This window comes from Phacochoerus africanus, chromosome 1 (genome assembly GCF_016906955.1).
Source record: "Phacochoerus africanus isolate WHEZ1 chromosome 1, ROS_Pafr_v1, whole genome shotgun sequence".
Classification (NCBI taxonomy): domain Eukaryota; kingdom Metazoa; phylum Chordata; class Mammalia; order Artiodactyla; family Suidae; genus Phacochoerus; species Phacochoerus africanus.
This window is the reverse complement of record NC_062544.1, coordinates 207,679,290-207,693,669: the sequence shown is the minus strand read 5'-3', so window position 1 is coordinate 207,693,669 and position 14,380 is coordinate 207,679,290. Positions and strand designations below refer to the sequence as shown.

General features: G+C 41.8%; 1 protein-coding gene across 8 annotated transcripts in view; it reads right to left on the bottom strand.

The window, feature by feature from the left end:
• Positions 1–1,242: 1,242 nt before the first annotated feature.
• The window catches only part of TP63 (tumor protein p63), a 228,515-nt gene continuing 215,377 nt past the window's right edge, over positions 1,243–14,380 (bottom strand). For 6 of the 8 annotated variants that reach the window (XM_047788673.1, XM_047788691.1, XM_047788683.1 and 3 more), the window contains 4 exons: positions 10,512–10,669; positions 8,095–8,239; positions 6,675–6,768; positions 1,243–3,529 (listed from right to left, as the gene is read on the bottom strand). In XM_047788673.1, coding sequence (XP_047644629.1) covers positions 3,233–3,529; positions 6,675–6,768; positions 8,095–8,239; positions 10,512–10,669 — 694 coding nt within the window. In that variant the 3' untranslated portion in view covers positions 1,243–3,232. The remainder of the gene's footprint in view (positions 3,530–6,674; positions 6,769–8,094; positions 8,240–10,511; positions 10,670–14,380) is intronic. The other 2 variants (XM_047788719.1, XM_047788736.1) reach the window with 1 other exon arrangement.

The window sequence follows — 14,380 nt, the reverse complement described above, 5'->3', positions numbered from 1 at the left end:
GATGAATCAATCTATATAACAGAATTTAAAGGGGAACATGGCCAGAGCCCACCATCAGTGATGCAGTTCCCAAATACAGCCAGGATAATCTGCATCCCAGCCCCGCAATACTGGGGAGGTCATCGCTGAGCACTAAATTAGACACTGGTAACATCTGCAGTCTAGTCTTTCTTCCAAAGCAAACTCATTCCTACCTCAATCAAATAACATACTACATTTGTGAGTATCTTGTGTACCAAATGAGATATAGCTTCATGGTATTTAGATTGGCTAAAATTAGAAAATAATGACTACTTGTTAGAAGCATCAATAGATAAATCTGTTTCTTTTAGTATCTCTTCTTCTTCTTTGATAAACATAAGGCCAAAGGAGAGACATAAAGACAATCCCCCCCACACACATACACACGCACATATCAACACCATTTCTCAATGCATTTTTATTTATTTTTTAATTTTATTGCATGTTCTGACATATGAGTGGCTTGTAGATTTGCCTCTGGCTCACCAAAAGCCCGCTACACAAAATATCAAAAGACAAGCAACTGAAACCCATTACACAAAATATCAAAAAAGCATCACATCTATAAGAAAGAACCTTTCAAAAACATTAATAAAGCATATAAAACATTTGGCATTTACTTAATTTTTACAATTATAAAAATAATAAAAAACAGAAACAAAAACACAACCCTTTAACATTCAACATCCCACATACTGTATTTTAGGTGAATATCCTAAACAAAAGGTAAATGGATTTAATGAAGAAAATTCTATTCTCCATTTCCATTTCTAATACATCCAAACAAAAATACATCCATTCTTCAGCTAACTGGATTGAGGCCATAAGAACCCCATTAAGCCCCCATAGACTTGTCTGTCCTTAATATTCTTTCACCCCTTATCTTAGATACTCATACACTCTTAAAAACTGCAAGATGCCACCAGGATGTGAGACCAGTAGTTGTGCCTAGCCTTGGCTAATGCCAGACACATGATATACAGTACGAGAATTTCTGAGTCCCTAGTGCCACTTAACAGTGCTGAAATAGCTCAGAAGTCCCAGGTTTATTCAAACACTCAGGACAGTCAAGGGAGAAATTTGCCTTCCCAGCATTGCCAAGGCATGGTTTGCAATCTTCCCCTTAATCAGGTGCTTATTAGTATCTAAGCACAATAAAAATTTGAAATCAAGGACTCACTCTCTTTAACATACAAAATTAAAAAAAAAATAATAAAAAAAATTTCCCTTCCCCCCATCTTACAGTACCGCATTTTTTTAAATTTGACATTGCAGCCTAAGTGATATAGCCATGAAAATATAAAAACAAACAATAATAATAATAATTAAGTTTCAAACTGTGGTTCTGGAAAACCCGGGATCCCAAGAAGAAAAGAAAAATCAAAACACAAAGTACCACACACGCAAAACTTATATACACTTTTCAGAAGAAACTCATATATATTTCTGAGACACATTAGCCCTTTTGCACTTTAAACTTAAAAAAATGGAAGCTTATGTGCAATGATGGCCCTTTACCAGAAGGCATGGCAGGATTTTAGAGCTCATTAGCATATGTACAAAATATTCATTTTGTTATTTGAAAAAAAAGCTGTTTGCTACAAAGTATGTTTCTAAAAGATGTATGGGAATATTGCCATTCACATGTTTTTGCAAAGTCTGAAGACAAATCTTTGTTTCTGTGGTTCAAGCAACATCTCCAATGGAAGGCTGACTTGACAGGACATTTTTATGTGTCTGCACAGCCCAGAAGACATATGGAAGAGAAATTGGGTTCTCACAGTTACTTTCCAACAAAGTGAAACCATTATTGTTTAAAGAAGAAAACCATGTGGTAATACAATGGATGCTATGGGAAAACTGATCTCATGGTTTTATATTTTCCAAATCACTATTCTTATTTTAAACCTTACAGAGAGAACAATAAACCAGTCTTTATGTGCAGAATTTTACAGAACAGGAGAGTTATTAAAAGAAACCTTTACCAAATGATAGTATTTATGGGTCAAAGAGTCTCCTAAGTATTTTAATTTAGAGTTCACTGAGATCTCTCACTGTCTAGAGATTTACCAATTAAATAACTGTATATTTCCTGTTTTTTCCTGGATATCCTTAACAGACATTACAGCTTTACTGCACGACTAGACAGAGGGCATTCATCCCAATCAAATCAACCTTAATTCTCTCACGGGTAGCAAATGTGTGATCAAGTTAATCAATCTAGTGAAATTCAATATTGGCTGCAAATGCTCTGTCAATAAATACTAAGAGTTAAAGAGGCTGGTATTAAATTTGAGGAGACTGCAGATAGAACCAGACACGTGATACCAGCTGCTTTTGAACTGGCTGCTATGACTTTTTTAAGACCCTTAGCCGTGATTCATGTTCCCCAATTCCAACCAAAAGCAACAGAGGATATTTCCTTTCCTCTGGTGAGTGGTGGTGTGAATACTGATTTCTAATTGGATTCAATAACTCAAAAGTCAACCGCCATCAGCAGTAGGGATAGCAGTAACATAAAATATAGCCACATAGAGTACACATATGCGTCCAGTTGCATCCATATGATAAGTATACATATGCGCACAGTCTTACCCACATAAATACAAGTGGATCCAAAGCTTTGACAGGGCATGTATTTAGCAACAAAGAAACCAAAGGGACTTACATGTCACTGTCACTCACAGGTACTATCAAGATCTGGATCCCCATTACTAGACATGGCAGGCATTGAGAGAAGGGGTATATAGATAAACCACCCAAAACAATTAAAAGAAAAAAGTCGTTAAGTGCAACTCCATTTTTTGTCTTTAAATTACATTTTAAACAATACTCAATGCCCCCCACCCAAAATATATATACTGTATATTTATATATTTATATATATAGTCTCAGACTATAAGGGTGAAAATGCTTTATAAAAGTCAACAAGAGATCTCTTCAGCTTAAGGAGATACCCACTGCTTGTTTGCTCACTTCCTCCTAGCTATGCCAATTTCAGTCCTGCAAGCAAGAGATTTGAAGGCTCAAAGCCAGAATCAGAATCAGATGGCAGGTTAGACATTAGGTTAAAGGTCATCTCTTACTTCTCTTTGCCTTAAGAAACCAGACTGAAAAGAGGAAGGAGAGGAGCCGGGGAGAGTGCTTGGCAGGTCGAGCATTAGTGCCTTATTCGGGGCTGGGCAGATGGGCACAGCTGGCACAGCCATGCTCACTCTCCCTCCTCTTTGATCCGCTGTTGCTTGTTGCGACGAGCATCCATGTCGAAGTTGAAGTCATTCCACTCATCACGGGGTGGGAAGGAGATGGTCTGGCGGAGGGTGAAGCGCACAGCGTCAATTACACGTTCACCCCGGGTCTCACTGGAGCCCACGCTGACTGTGGAGGCACCACTTGGGGTCCGCAGGAGGTGGGGAGGGGAGGAGAAGTCATGGAGCTGCCTGTGGTCCAGGATGCCCTTCCAGATGGCATGTCGGAACTGCTCAGGGATTTTTAGACTTGCCAAATCCTGTGCAATAGGGAAGGGAATCAGGGAGAATTAGGACAAAGAGACTAAGTGACATTTAGCCCACACCATTCTGTCATTCCCCAATGTTCTGCTTTATACCGATCCTCATTTATTGAACTCTAAATTGGAAATAAAATTAGCTCTTTAATAATTGGTATGACATGTAACTGAGTACAGAGGTACAGTCTTGAGGTGCCATCTCTTCTTGTAGATAACATTTTACTTATTCCCTACTGGTCTCAGCTTCTTCATGGACAAAACAGAGATAGTATTTAGATCAGAGAACAAAAATCCTGGAGTTCCCATCGTGGCTCAGCAGAAACAAATCTGACTAGTATCCATGAGGATGCAGGTTCCATTCCTGGCCTTGCTCAGTGTTAAGGATCCAGAATTGCTATGAGCTGTGGTGTAGATCACAGATGCCCTCGGATCCTGCGTTGCTGTGGCTGTGGTGTAGGCTTCCAGCTTTAGCTCCAATTTTACCCCTAACCTGGGAACTTCCATATGCCGCAGGTGCGGCCCTAAAAAGACAAAAAAGACAAAAAAAAAAAGAACAAAAATCCCCAAACAAAAATACATCATAAATACAACTTTCAAATCTACCTGGCTCTAGCCAGTAGAATGTATATTAGTAGAATGTTACCGCTTCTCAAGGGAGGAGGTGGAGGGAAAAAAGATTACTAACAGATAGTGAACACGTTCTGTGTGCCAGGCATTGAACTAATTGTTTTCATTCATGATCCAATTTAATGCTGACATTAGTGATAGATATTATTACCCTATTTTATAGACAGAAAAGCTGAAGGTCAGAGAGGTCAATAATTCTAAAATTACACAACTGAGAGAATGTGCTGAGGATGCAGGACAGCCTGCCCTCTTGGCCAAAAGATCTTTTGGTGTTTGGACAAATCAGGGTATCAAAATGCAGAGGGTGTATCCATATTCTATGGATGGGGTAAGAAGGCACTCCTACAAAGATGGATGATCTTAACTAACTGTGGTGGCATCTCCGTTTTGATCTTCATTAGCTCTTGACAAGCTTCTTGTAGTGATGGCTCGTCTCTTTTTATGAAGCAGCATGGTAGCACACTGTGTTTAGAGTCAGAAGACCCTGGTAGATGTTTTTATTCCACCACTGACTGCCTCTAGACTTTCATGAAGTCACTATTTTCTACTGGCCTCAGTTCCCTCACTGATAAAATGGGATACAAATCCCTTTTTTTAGGTCAATGCGTATTGTGGACTCATACACAAATGTGCACATGAGAGTATTCTGCAAATTATAAAGGATACTATGTGAACCTAAATCATTTGTATTATTACTATATTATACCATTATTAACCCATGTGTGCATTTTAGGAAAACTCTCAAATTTAATCACATTCCTTTTCCAGGAAGGTATGGGAAATAACTGCGACTGGTGTTGAGAGACAAGCTGAGAAGGAGGTGTCTATTTCCAGTGATGAAGAGGAAGAAGCTAAGATAAGGATGTAGAAATTACGAAGCCTCTCAATATTTCCCAGTTTATAAACATGCAGTATGGGGACTCCAACTGCCTGTTCAAGCCGAGGAATACTATAATTATAAAGAAGGTAATCCACAAATAGGTAGGCGAGCATAGCTCTTTATGCTGCTGGAATGCCCCATCAATTCCAAACTCTTTGTCAACTAGGCTCCATTCATTTGCATGCCTCTCTGTATAGATTTTAACTAATACTCACAGGTGAGAAAGCTGTGGCCCACAGCCTGGCACAGGACCTTGCCAATGCCAGCAGAGATGGGCTGTGGAGAACATCAGCAGTCCTAATGGCCAATGGAGCATCTTGACACAGTCCCCAGTAGGGACAAATGAGCAAGGGGAAGGTGTAACTTTAAAAATATAGGGAGGGGATAATTTCCCTGTTTCACCATGTAAGGCTCTTAAACACAGGGCAACACACACTGTCTTGGGTCACACTGTCTTTGATGGATGGACATCATTGAGAAGTGCCCTGAAACCTGTTGGAAAGCACTCTGAAAGCTTTCTCTGTAGCTTTTACTAAGAATTCTTTTTATCAGGGAGCAGCAGTCAGGGCTGATTTAGTGGGTGGAGAGGGCTAAGCATAGGGGCAGCACAGCATACACCTGTCACCATGGGCCTGGGGTATTCCCACAGTGCCCGGATGTCTCTAGCATCGGTGCTCAAGGGGGTAGGGGTGGGTGGGGAAAGAAGTCCCAGTTATAGAAGCAGCAGGAGAGACAGAGAGTATCTTATTCCACCAGCCTAAAGTGCCCTCTGGAAGCGGGATGAGAGGATAGTAAACCCAAAGAGAGAGCAGGAAGAGCAGCCTGGAAGGAAACCCCAATTGCCATAAACCAGGACAATATGAGCTCCCACTCATGTGAGCAGTGGTTCCAGAAGTGCTGTAGGAAGCAAGAAAAAGTCCCCTCCCATCCAGCTTGCTCCAAAGACTATCAAAGCCAGAAGGGAATGATTTTTGAACCCGATTAACTGAGGCCCAGAGAAGCAAAGTGATAACCCCAAGCTTTTCATTCCCACTAAAAAGCATGGTTGGGATCTGAACCCATGACTGGTGATCTTTCCCAGTCATCAGGGATGGCTATGCCCTATTCTGATAGAACTGGCCATGAATGAACATATGGTTCTAATTGAGAGGCACAGCTCAATCCCCCCTGTAATGTCCTACTTAGTTAAGGAGTGGCAGAAGAGACCAGAAGCTTACACTTCAGGGTTCTATTCCTGGTTCTGTCCTCAACTCATCCATGCAAATGATTATACTGACTCCCCAGATTTCAACATGAGAATCCCATCACCTGCTTCCTGCCATCGTCCCTGGGGATCTTATGCCAATTCATGAGAACACCCAAAAAGTCATCTAAATTCTACAGAGAACATACATTCCTTGAAGGGGGGTGTCCTCTCTCCCACTTTACCTATACGATACATGCAATAAACCACTGTTAATCAGATATGCTGAGGAGCACTGAGCTTCAGGGAATCTTTCTAATATGGTTATGGGTTCCAACAAAATTAAGGATTCGGGGTAGGACAAAAAACAGAGGGGATTCAACTAAAAGGTGGATGTCACCAGAGGGAGGAAATTAAGAAACACAACTCAAGAGAAAAGTCTAACAGTTACTTACATCCATGGAGTAATGCTCAATCTGATAGATGGTGGTCAGCCCCTGGGTCGTGAAATAGTCCAGACATGATGAACAGCCCAACCTCGCTAAGAAACTGCAGAGGGAGGAGGGAAGAGGAAGGAGGAAACAGAAAAAGAAAGTTCACCCCAACTGCATTGGCAAGATAAAGGAAAACCCAACATTTTGCCCTGGGAAGCCCTACAGAAGAGACTAGGGGCAGATAAAATATATATGGGGCCTTGGATTTGAGGTTTGGGGATGATTAGTGACGTGAACTTTAGGTCTGTAGAAATTTCAATCAAGTGTTCAAGGATTCCTGCAAAGCAGTGATTTTCAAATGGTGATTGATGGAATTGTAGGCATTCCATAGAAATGCTTTAGGAGCCATTGCAGGGGGTGAAAGGAAGGAGTCCAGCGCTCAGGTTTCCAGCCCTCTTGCCTCCTAGCTCTTCACTTCAAAAAGAGCACCTCTACTTTGTTTGCATTTGGGGTTGCTGAGAGTGGTTTATGTGGCTAGGAAAAAAAAATTGTAGGCCACTATACTGTGATGCCATTCATGCTTTTTGATTTATGTCCTCTTCAAAATGCAGACACCCTTCGTTTTGGTTTTGGCCTCAGATCGATGATGCCACTGCCATCACAGAGCCAGACAGTGGAGGGGATAAGCTAGGCACTTTGTCATCTCTCTGACTGACACTGCTAGTCCCAGAGCATCAGTCACATGGGAAACAACACATATGATTCCAGCAGCCAAATGAAAAAATCATTCTGCATATGAAGCAGGAACAGACTGATGGGCATTAGGTATGGGATCCAAGTATCTACTCTGCCCTCTGTAGGAGACAGAATTTTTCCAGGCTTTATGCCTTCCTTTCTTTTGGCTATCTGAACTCCTTTTCCTAGAAGGTACCACACTCTCATGAGACAAAGCAGAAGAGGCCATCAGGTTCTTGAAATTCTATCTTTTTTGCTAATATTAGAACTTTTTTGTGGCCATCTGACTTCAAAACAAGGAGCCTGTGGCGGCTGAGAGCTATGAGGCCTAGAGAGCAGGAAAGGGAGCGAGATAGCAAGTTTACTGCCCTTTTGGGAACCCCAGCCCTGAGCACCAATTTGAAGGCTGCAACTAACTGTAAAAATGTGACAGAAGAGGAGGGGAGTAAGTGAAAATGGGGGAAACAGGCATGAAAAATTCTATGCCTATCAACTCACATTTTCACTTTTCCCCATGCTGATTATTGTGGTTTTCTTTGATTCAACAGTGCTGATGACTCCATAAATCACAGATAATAATGGCTGAACTTCAACCATAGGGTTGCTTTCTTTCTTTCCAACTGTGCTTTTAACTTTGACAGTGTCCACCCTCCACCACCCAGAGATACTTAGGACAGGCCCCCAAGGGCACATGCTGTGGACTCACCTGACAAGGCTGCAATCTGTGGGGTACGGAGGTGGGGGGGTGCAGTGGGAGGTGGATGGCATGGAGAGTGGGGGAGGGAGGGCCTGGGTGGGGCTGAGTCCATTCATGTCTCCAGCCATTGGCATGTGGGTGCCCATCATAGGAACTGAACAGAAGCAGGAGGAACAGAGAGGGTTACTGCCATCATCATGTACCAGCATCCCAGTGGTCCATCTTGCCTAGTTTCATGTTACCAAGGGCCTGATCTACCAACCTTCCTTTTCAGTCTTATCTCTCACCATGCCCCTTTCAATGCCCTATGTCTCATCAAGCAGAATAATCACCAAACTAACCACATGCTTCTCGACCCTGGTATATTCTTTTGGGACAATCTCTTCCCACTTTGTTCTCCGCTTTTAATCCTCTGTCCCTGGTATATTCTTTTGGGACATGCTTCTCGACCCTGGTATATTCTTTTGGGACAATCTCTTCCCACTTTGTTCTCCGCTTTTAATCCTCTGTCCCAAATGTCTGCTGCTCCTGATGTTAATATAGTCCTCCTTGTATTTGCCTTCATGGATTAGATTTCTGCCTCCCTCACCAGATTCATCTCCTCAAGCATGGAGATTAGACTCAAGCAGTGCCTGGCACAGAGCAGATGCTCAGGAAATACGGTTCAGTGAAAAAAGGAACAAATCTGTGAGTAAGAGAGGGGCATTTGAAATACTGGTTTGGAAATGGAATGGTTTACTGCAATATTTATAGGGAACAAAAGGCCTCAAAAGGAAGGATGCAATGAAAAACAGTGGCTCTTTCCTCTGGTCCATTTCAGAATGGTATTTGGGAACACCACCAACTCTGGTTGATTTCTTACTAAACCATAAGCTGTAAACACTCCCTTGATAGAGAAGAAAGCTCAATACCAATAATGTTTATAAAACAAATGTTGTCTTCAGGTTTAAAAAAAAAAAAGCAAAATAACATATCTACAAAAAGATGAATGTAATTGGCTTCTACTTTAGTGAATAGTAGTATCCCGAAGGGGAAAGCCCTTTGCCACCAACTAGTCAGCCAAAGAGCACAGGCCCAGCATAGCTCATTGGCTTCCTCTCTGATGTTCCTGATGCCATCAGAGGAAAATTATGGAACATAAATAAGAAAAAGGAGGCAAACTATTAACATAAATGTGAAGGATCCACCACCCATTATTTTGTCATCTCAAGAAAAAGCTGAGGACTCTAAGATGTCACTAGAAAGAAAATAAAAAATAAATGGTTCCTTTTCCTTTTACTGTCCAAGTAGCAGAGCTTTCAAGGGGTCAATTTTGGAGCCTTAGGATGCACTTGTCACTAGTGAAAGGCCCGTTCTGGCTCTAATGTCTTTGTTGCCACACCAGACGACCATAACTCTTATCTCATTAAAATCTGAGCATATGCTATCAGAACCAGAGAGAGTCATAATCCTAGCCTGCCTTAACATCCTTAAGAAAACCCAGTCTTTCAAGGCAACAGTGAAATGCAAGTTTAAAGGCTGGTTCAAAATAATGAAAGATTTGAAAGGACAAGATTTAGGCAGTGTTTTATGAGGGTGATTACAGGATACAAGGACAGTACTTAGGCTTCTGCATCCCTTCTACATTTTGACCACCCCTCTGTATTTTTACCATCCTTTTTTCTTTCAAGTTTGGTTATCTACTTTGACTCTTTTGCTGGATTAAATTCTAGTGGACAAGCTAATTTTATTTGCAGCAAATACATGCAACAATCATCATTAGTTTCAAGGCCCAATTCTCACATTATCTCTTATAGTTATACTTAGTTGATACAAGGAATATGTGTGTGAATAAATAAAAGGGAGACTTTCCCCAGGTCAGTTATTTAATAACTGTGTATAGGATGGAGTAGATGAGCTGAAAAGGCCAAGACTGTAGGGACAGAGAATCATAAAAGGCTAAATGTACAGAGTGATCATTTTAAGAATGGAAAACTGAGTATCAGAGCAGAGATGTTACTTGTCCAGAGATACACAGCTAATATTGCCATAGAGTCCAGACTATAATCTATCCCTCTAGATTTTAAGTTCATCACACTATGCTACTTCCCACAAGCTGGACACATTTTCCTTTGGTTATCTCAAAGAAGGCAGAAGGTGGGTTCCCATCCAGGTTGGCAGGAAGTGGGCTTTCCACAGGGATCTTCATCCCTAATAAAGCAAGAGCCTGCTCCATCTCTACCAGTGTGTTTTGTAATAAACCATGCATCTTTAAAGTGAGAAAAAGTTCACCATGAGAAACTTAAGCCACTCAACTTTAATCTGGTCTGTCCCAGTCTGCCTCTCACGTAACTAAAGAGCAAGCCTTTCCTCCAGCCCAGGGGCAGATCTTCCCCTACACTAGCCCTGCTGGTCCTTCAGTTGCAGCTAAAGGGAGATGCTCTTACTGTTGGCTCCCATGCCATCAGGAATGGTGGTGGGAGTGAGGGCGTTGCGCTGCTGAGGGTTGATAAGCTGGCTCACGGAAGGCAGCTTGTTCATGCTGTTCATTTTGTTCAGAGGTGGGGAGCTGTTACCGTAGGAAGACTGAGACTGCATCGAGGTCCTGGGAACACAAACATGGGAACGATGGTGAGCGTGGGGCTTTGAAGAGTAGGGACTGGTTGTTTCCTACGGGTCTCAGATGAAAACATGGCCTCTACTGTACACTTGCAAAAGTATTCCTCCAGAACAATGACAAGAAGTTATTTGTCTTTCTATCCGAAAACCTTTCCTGTCTTGGGAGGGATCATAGGCTATCATCAAATCATATTTTCCCTCCATGTGTAGAGGACAAAGCTGTCTTCCTAAAGCATCTCCTTTGTCAGAGGGACAATCGTGGCCTTCTCTTTTGCCCTCTATTGTTTTCTCCATCCCTTTCCCCTTGCTCATCCCTTAACTCTAACAAGTTTGAAAATCAACAAGGGAAAAGAACTGAGTGAAGAACCAAAGGCTTATGAAAGACATGGAGATACCAAGGTTAAACTGCAGCTGAGGTATTTCATCTGTAGCTTCCTAGGCCATTTGAGATATGCAGAAATTAACTGCAAGGCCAATCAAATAGGGCAAATAGAAGCACACCCTACCAGCATGTGGAGGCCTCAACACAGAAACATGCTTCCTTAGCTTAGATGTTCATGGGCCATGAGAGAGCCCATCAGAATGCCAATGGTCTCCATACACAAAGGGGAATCCCTGGAGCCCAAACAACTGTTCTGTTCACAAGTCTTTGGAAAGACAAAGGAAAAAAAAATATATCAATTTCCATTTAGCATAACTTCAATTTGGAAACTTGGCAGAATTGAGTTTTCATACCATGCACTGTAGTACACACAATATTCCCTACTCAACTGCCAATCTTGACTTTTTCTTTGAATATAGAACAAGGGACATCTACCAGGGAATCAGGCGAGAATACAGAGTCAGAGAATCAATGTTTACCTCTTCCTCTAGCATATATTAGAAAGCTATAGGTCCCTGTGCAAGGCAGTAAACATCCTTCACTAGAAAACTATATAAACTAAATATATATAATTTAGCTTATGAAGTATGTGTGTGTATATATATGTATATACTTACTTATGTGTACACATGTATATGTATATGTATACATACACACTTACTGCATGATTTAGATGCTACAGGCAGGAAAACTGATAAGAAATGGTCCCATCTCTGAGAAACTTATAGATGAGTTCCCACTGTGACTCAGCAGTAAGGAACCTGATTAGTATCCATGAAGATGCAGGTTCCATCCCTGGCCTTGCTCAGTGGGTTAAGTATCCAGTGTTGCCAAGAGCTGTGGTGTAGGTCACAGATGTGGCTCAGATCCTGTGTTGCTGTGGCTGCAGCTGCAAATTAACTCCTTGACCCCTAGCCTGGGAAGCTCCATATGCCACACATGCAGCCCTAAAAGGAAAAAAAAAAAGAGAGAGATAGAGAGAAGAAAGAGAGAAACCCATAGAGTAGTGGATATACGGAGAAAATAATCCAACCTACCTTGTAGGGATATGGTAAGAACTGAAAAAGATAAGGAAGAACTGTATACACTATATGACATTTATAGTGATAATGATCGTGACCACAGAATGATGATGGGGCTGAACACGTAAAAGGGGGAAAGTGCCTCCTCCTGAAATAAAATGTATTTTCTTTCTTTCTTTCCTTTCTTTCTTTCTTTCTTTCTTTCTTTCCTTCCTTCCTTCCTTCCTTCCTTCCTTTCCCTCTCTCTCTCTCTCTCTCTCTCTCTCTCTTTCTTTCTTTGTCTTTTCTAGGGCTGCACCCACGGTATATGAAGGTTCCCAGGCTAGGGGTCTAATCGGAGCTGTAGCTGCTGGCCTTTGCTACAACCACAGCAACACCACAGCAATGCGGGACCTGAACCGGGTCTGTAGCCTACACCACAACTCATGGCAACACCGGATCCTTAACCCACTGAGCAAGGCCAGGGATCGAACCCACAACCTCATGGTTCCTAGTTGGATTCGTTAACCACTGAGCCATGATGGGAACTCCTGTATTTTGTTTCTTTTTGCCGCCTCCCTGCTGCAGCCATATTTATATTAGAGAAGAGAGAAAGTGTTTGAGTTTTATCTGTGTATGTATCAGATTTAGAAGGCTCTGTAAATGAATCCAAGTTCCAAACAAAGAAAGTAGAACATTGTTTGAAAAAATAAAAAGTGGCTCTAACACTTGAGTGCTATAGCAGTATTAGGCTTGAAGCCAGCCCTCTGCATTCTCCATAACTACACAGAGGGGAAGGCTCCATTCCACTCCACATTCCATTTCTTCTTAGTGAAGAGTCAGTTAGAGGAATTCAAACAATAGGCTGTATGCAAATCTGCATAAATTACATGACAATTAATACACAATTAACAATTCAGCCTCATTTTAAAATGCCTGCCTTTAAAATAGGAGGGCACTGATTTTTCACTGAGTCCTTCTCCAAATCACAAGTTTTGATCCATGTTGTATAAACATGTGCTTATATAACAAATTCTCCCAACTGCAAGGTTTTTCAGGTTACCAAGCTCTCCTTCATCCATCCATTTTCTGAATGACTCACATTTCAGTGGATGAGGACACAGGATGGCAGGGTAGGGATGGGCAGAAATGATTATGCCTGTTGCACAGATGGGTAATTAAATGACTCTAAGGAAAAACATGCCCAAGTCACAGGTTACTAAATGTTTAGAGGTTTCCTGGCTCCTATTCCAAGAGTTTTTCTTTTCATTCTGTGGTAGCTTCCCAGAAATAAGACTGTGGAATGTAATAGGTTACATAATCAAGAAATGGGTGAGGAGTTCCCGTCATGGTGCAGCAGAAATGAATGTGACAAGGAACCATGAGGTTGTGGGTTCCATCCCTGGCCTTGCCCAGTGGGTTAAGGATCTGGCATTGCTGTGAACTCTGGTGTGGGTTGCAGACATGGCTCAGATCTGATGTTGCTGTGGTTGTGGCATAGGCAGGCAGCTGTAGCTCCTATTGGACCCTCTAGTCTGAGAACCTCCATATGCCATGGGTGCAGCCCTAAGAACAAAAAAAAAGAAATGGGAGAAGTGGTGAGAGAAACACGGGAGTGCAAGATACAGTAGGAAACAAGGGATATAGTAAAAGAGGTGCCATCTGTCCTCAAATTTACTCCGCCTCTGTGTAGAAGCCTTATTTAAGGCAGCAAGCACATCTGAATATACTTTCAGAACATCTGTAAGTCCATATAGAAATGCAGAAAAGCACAGGGCAAGGTGACCAAGAGAAGCTTTGCCAGGTGCTTCTTCCTCTATTTTTGCCCACCACAAAGTGAAAAAGATACCAGGTTGCCCACACTCCAGAAGCAGACTGGTCCTCCGTAACTTAAAGAAGTATCTACCCAACTCTTTCATCCTCCCAAATCAGTTAAATGTACAGCAAGCGCTAATGGACGCATTGCTTGAACCATTAATGTCCATTATTAGGAAAATTAAAATGCATTTAAAAGTTCTGAATTTTCCCTAGACTCTCAAATATAGTGAATGCCTTCTTCCAAATCCTGTTAGAATTATTTCTCCTGTTCCTTTTTTGTTTTTGTTTTTTTTTATGGCCTTACCCACAGCACATGGAAGTTCCCAGGGCAGGGACTGAATCTGAACTTAGCTGCAGCTGGGACCTTACATTGCAGCCGCCACAAAGCCAGATCCTTTAATCCACTGTGTCGACTGGGGATTGAACCCATACCTCCACAGCAACCCAAACCACTGCAGTCAGGTTCTTAACCCACTGAGCTGCAGCAGGAACTCTT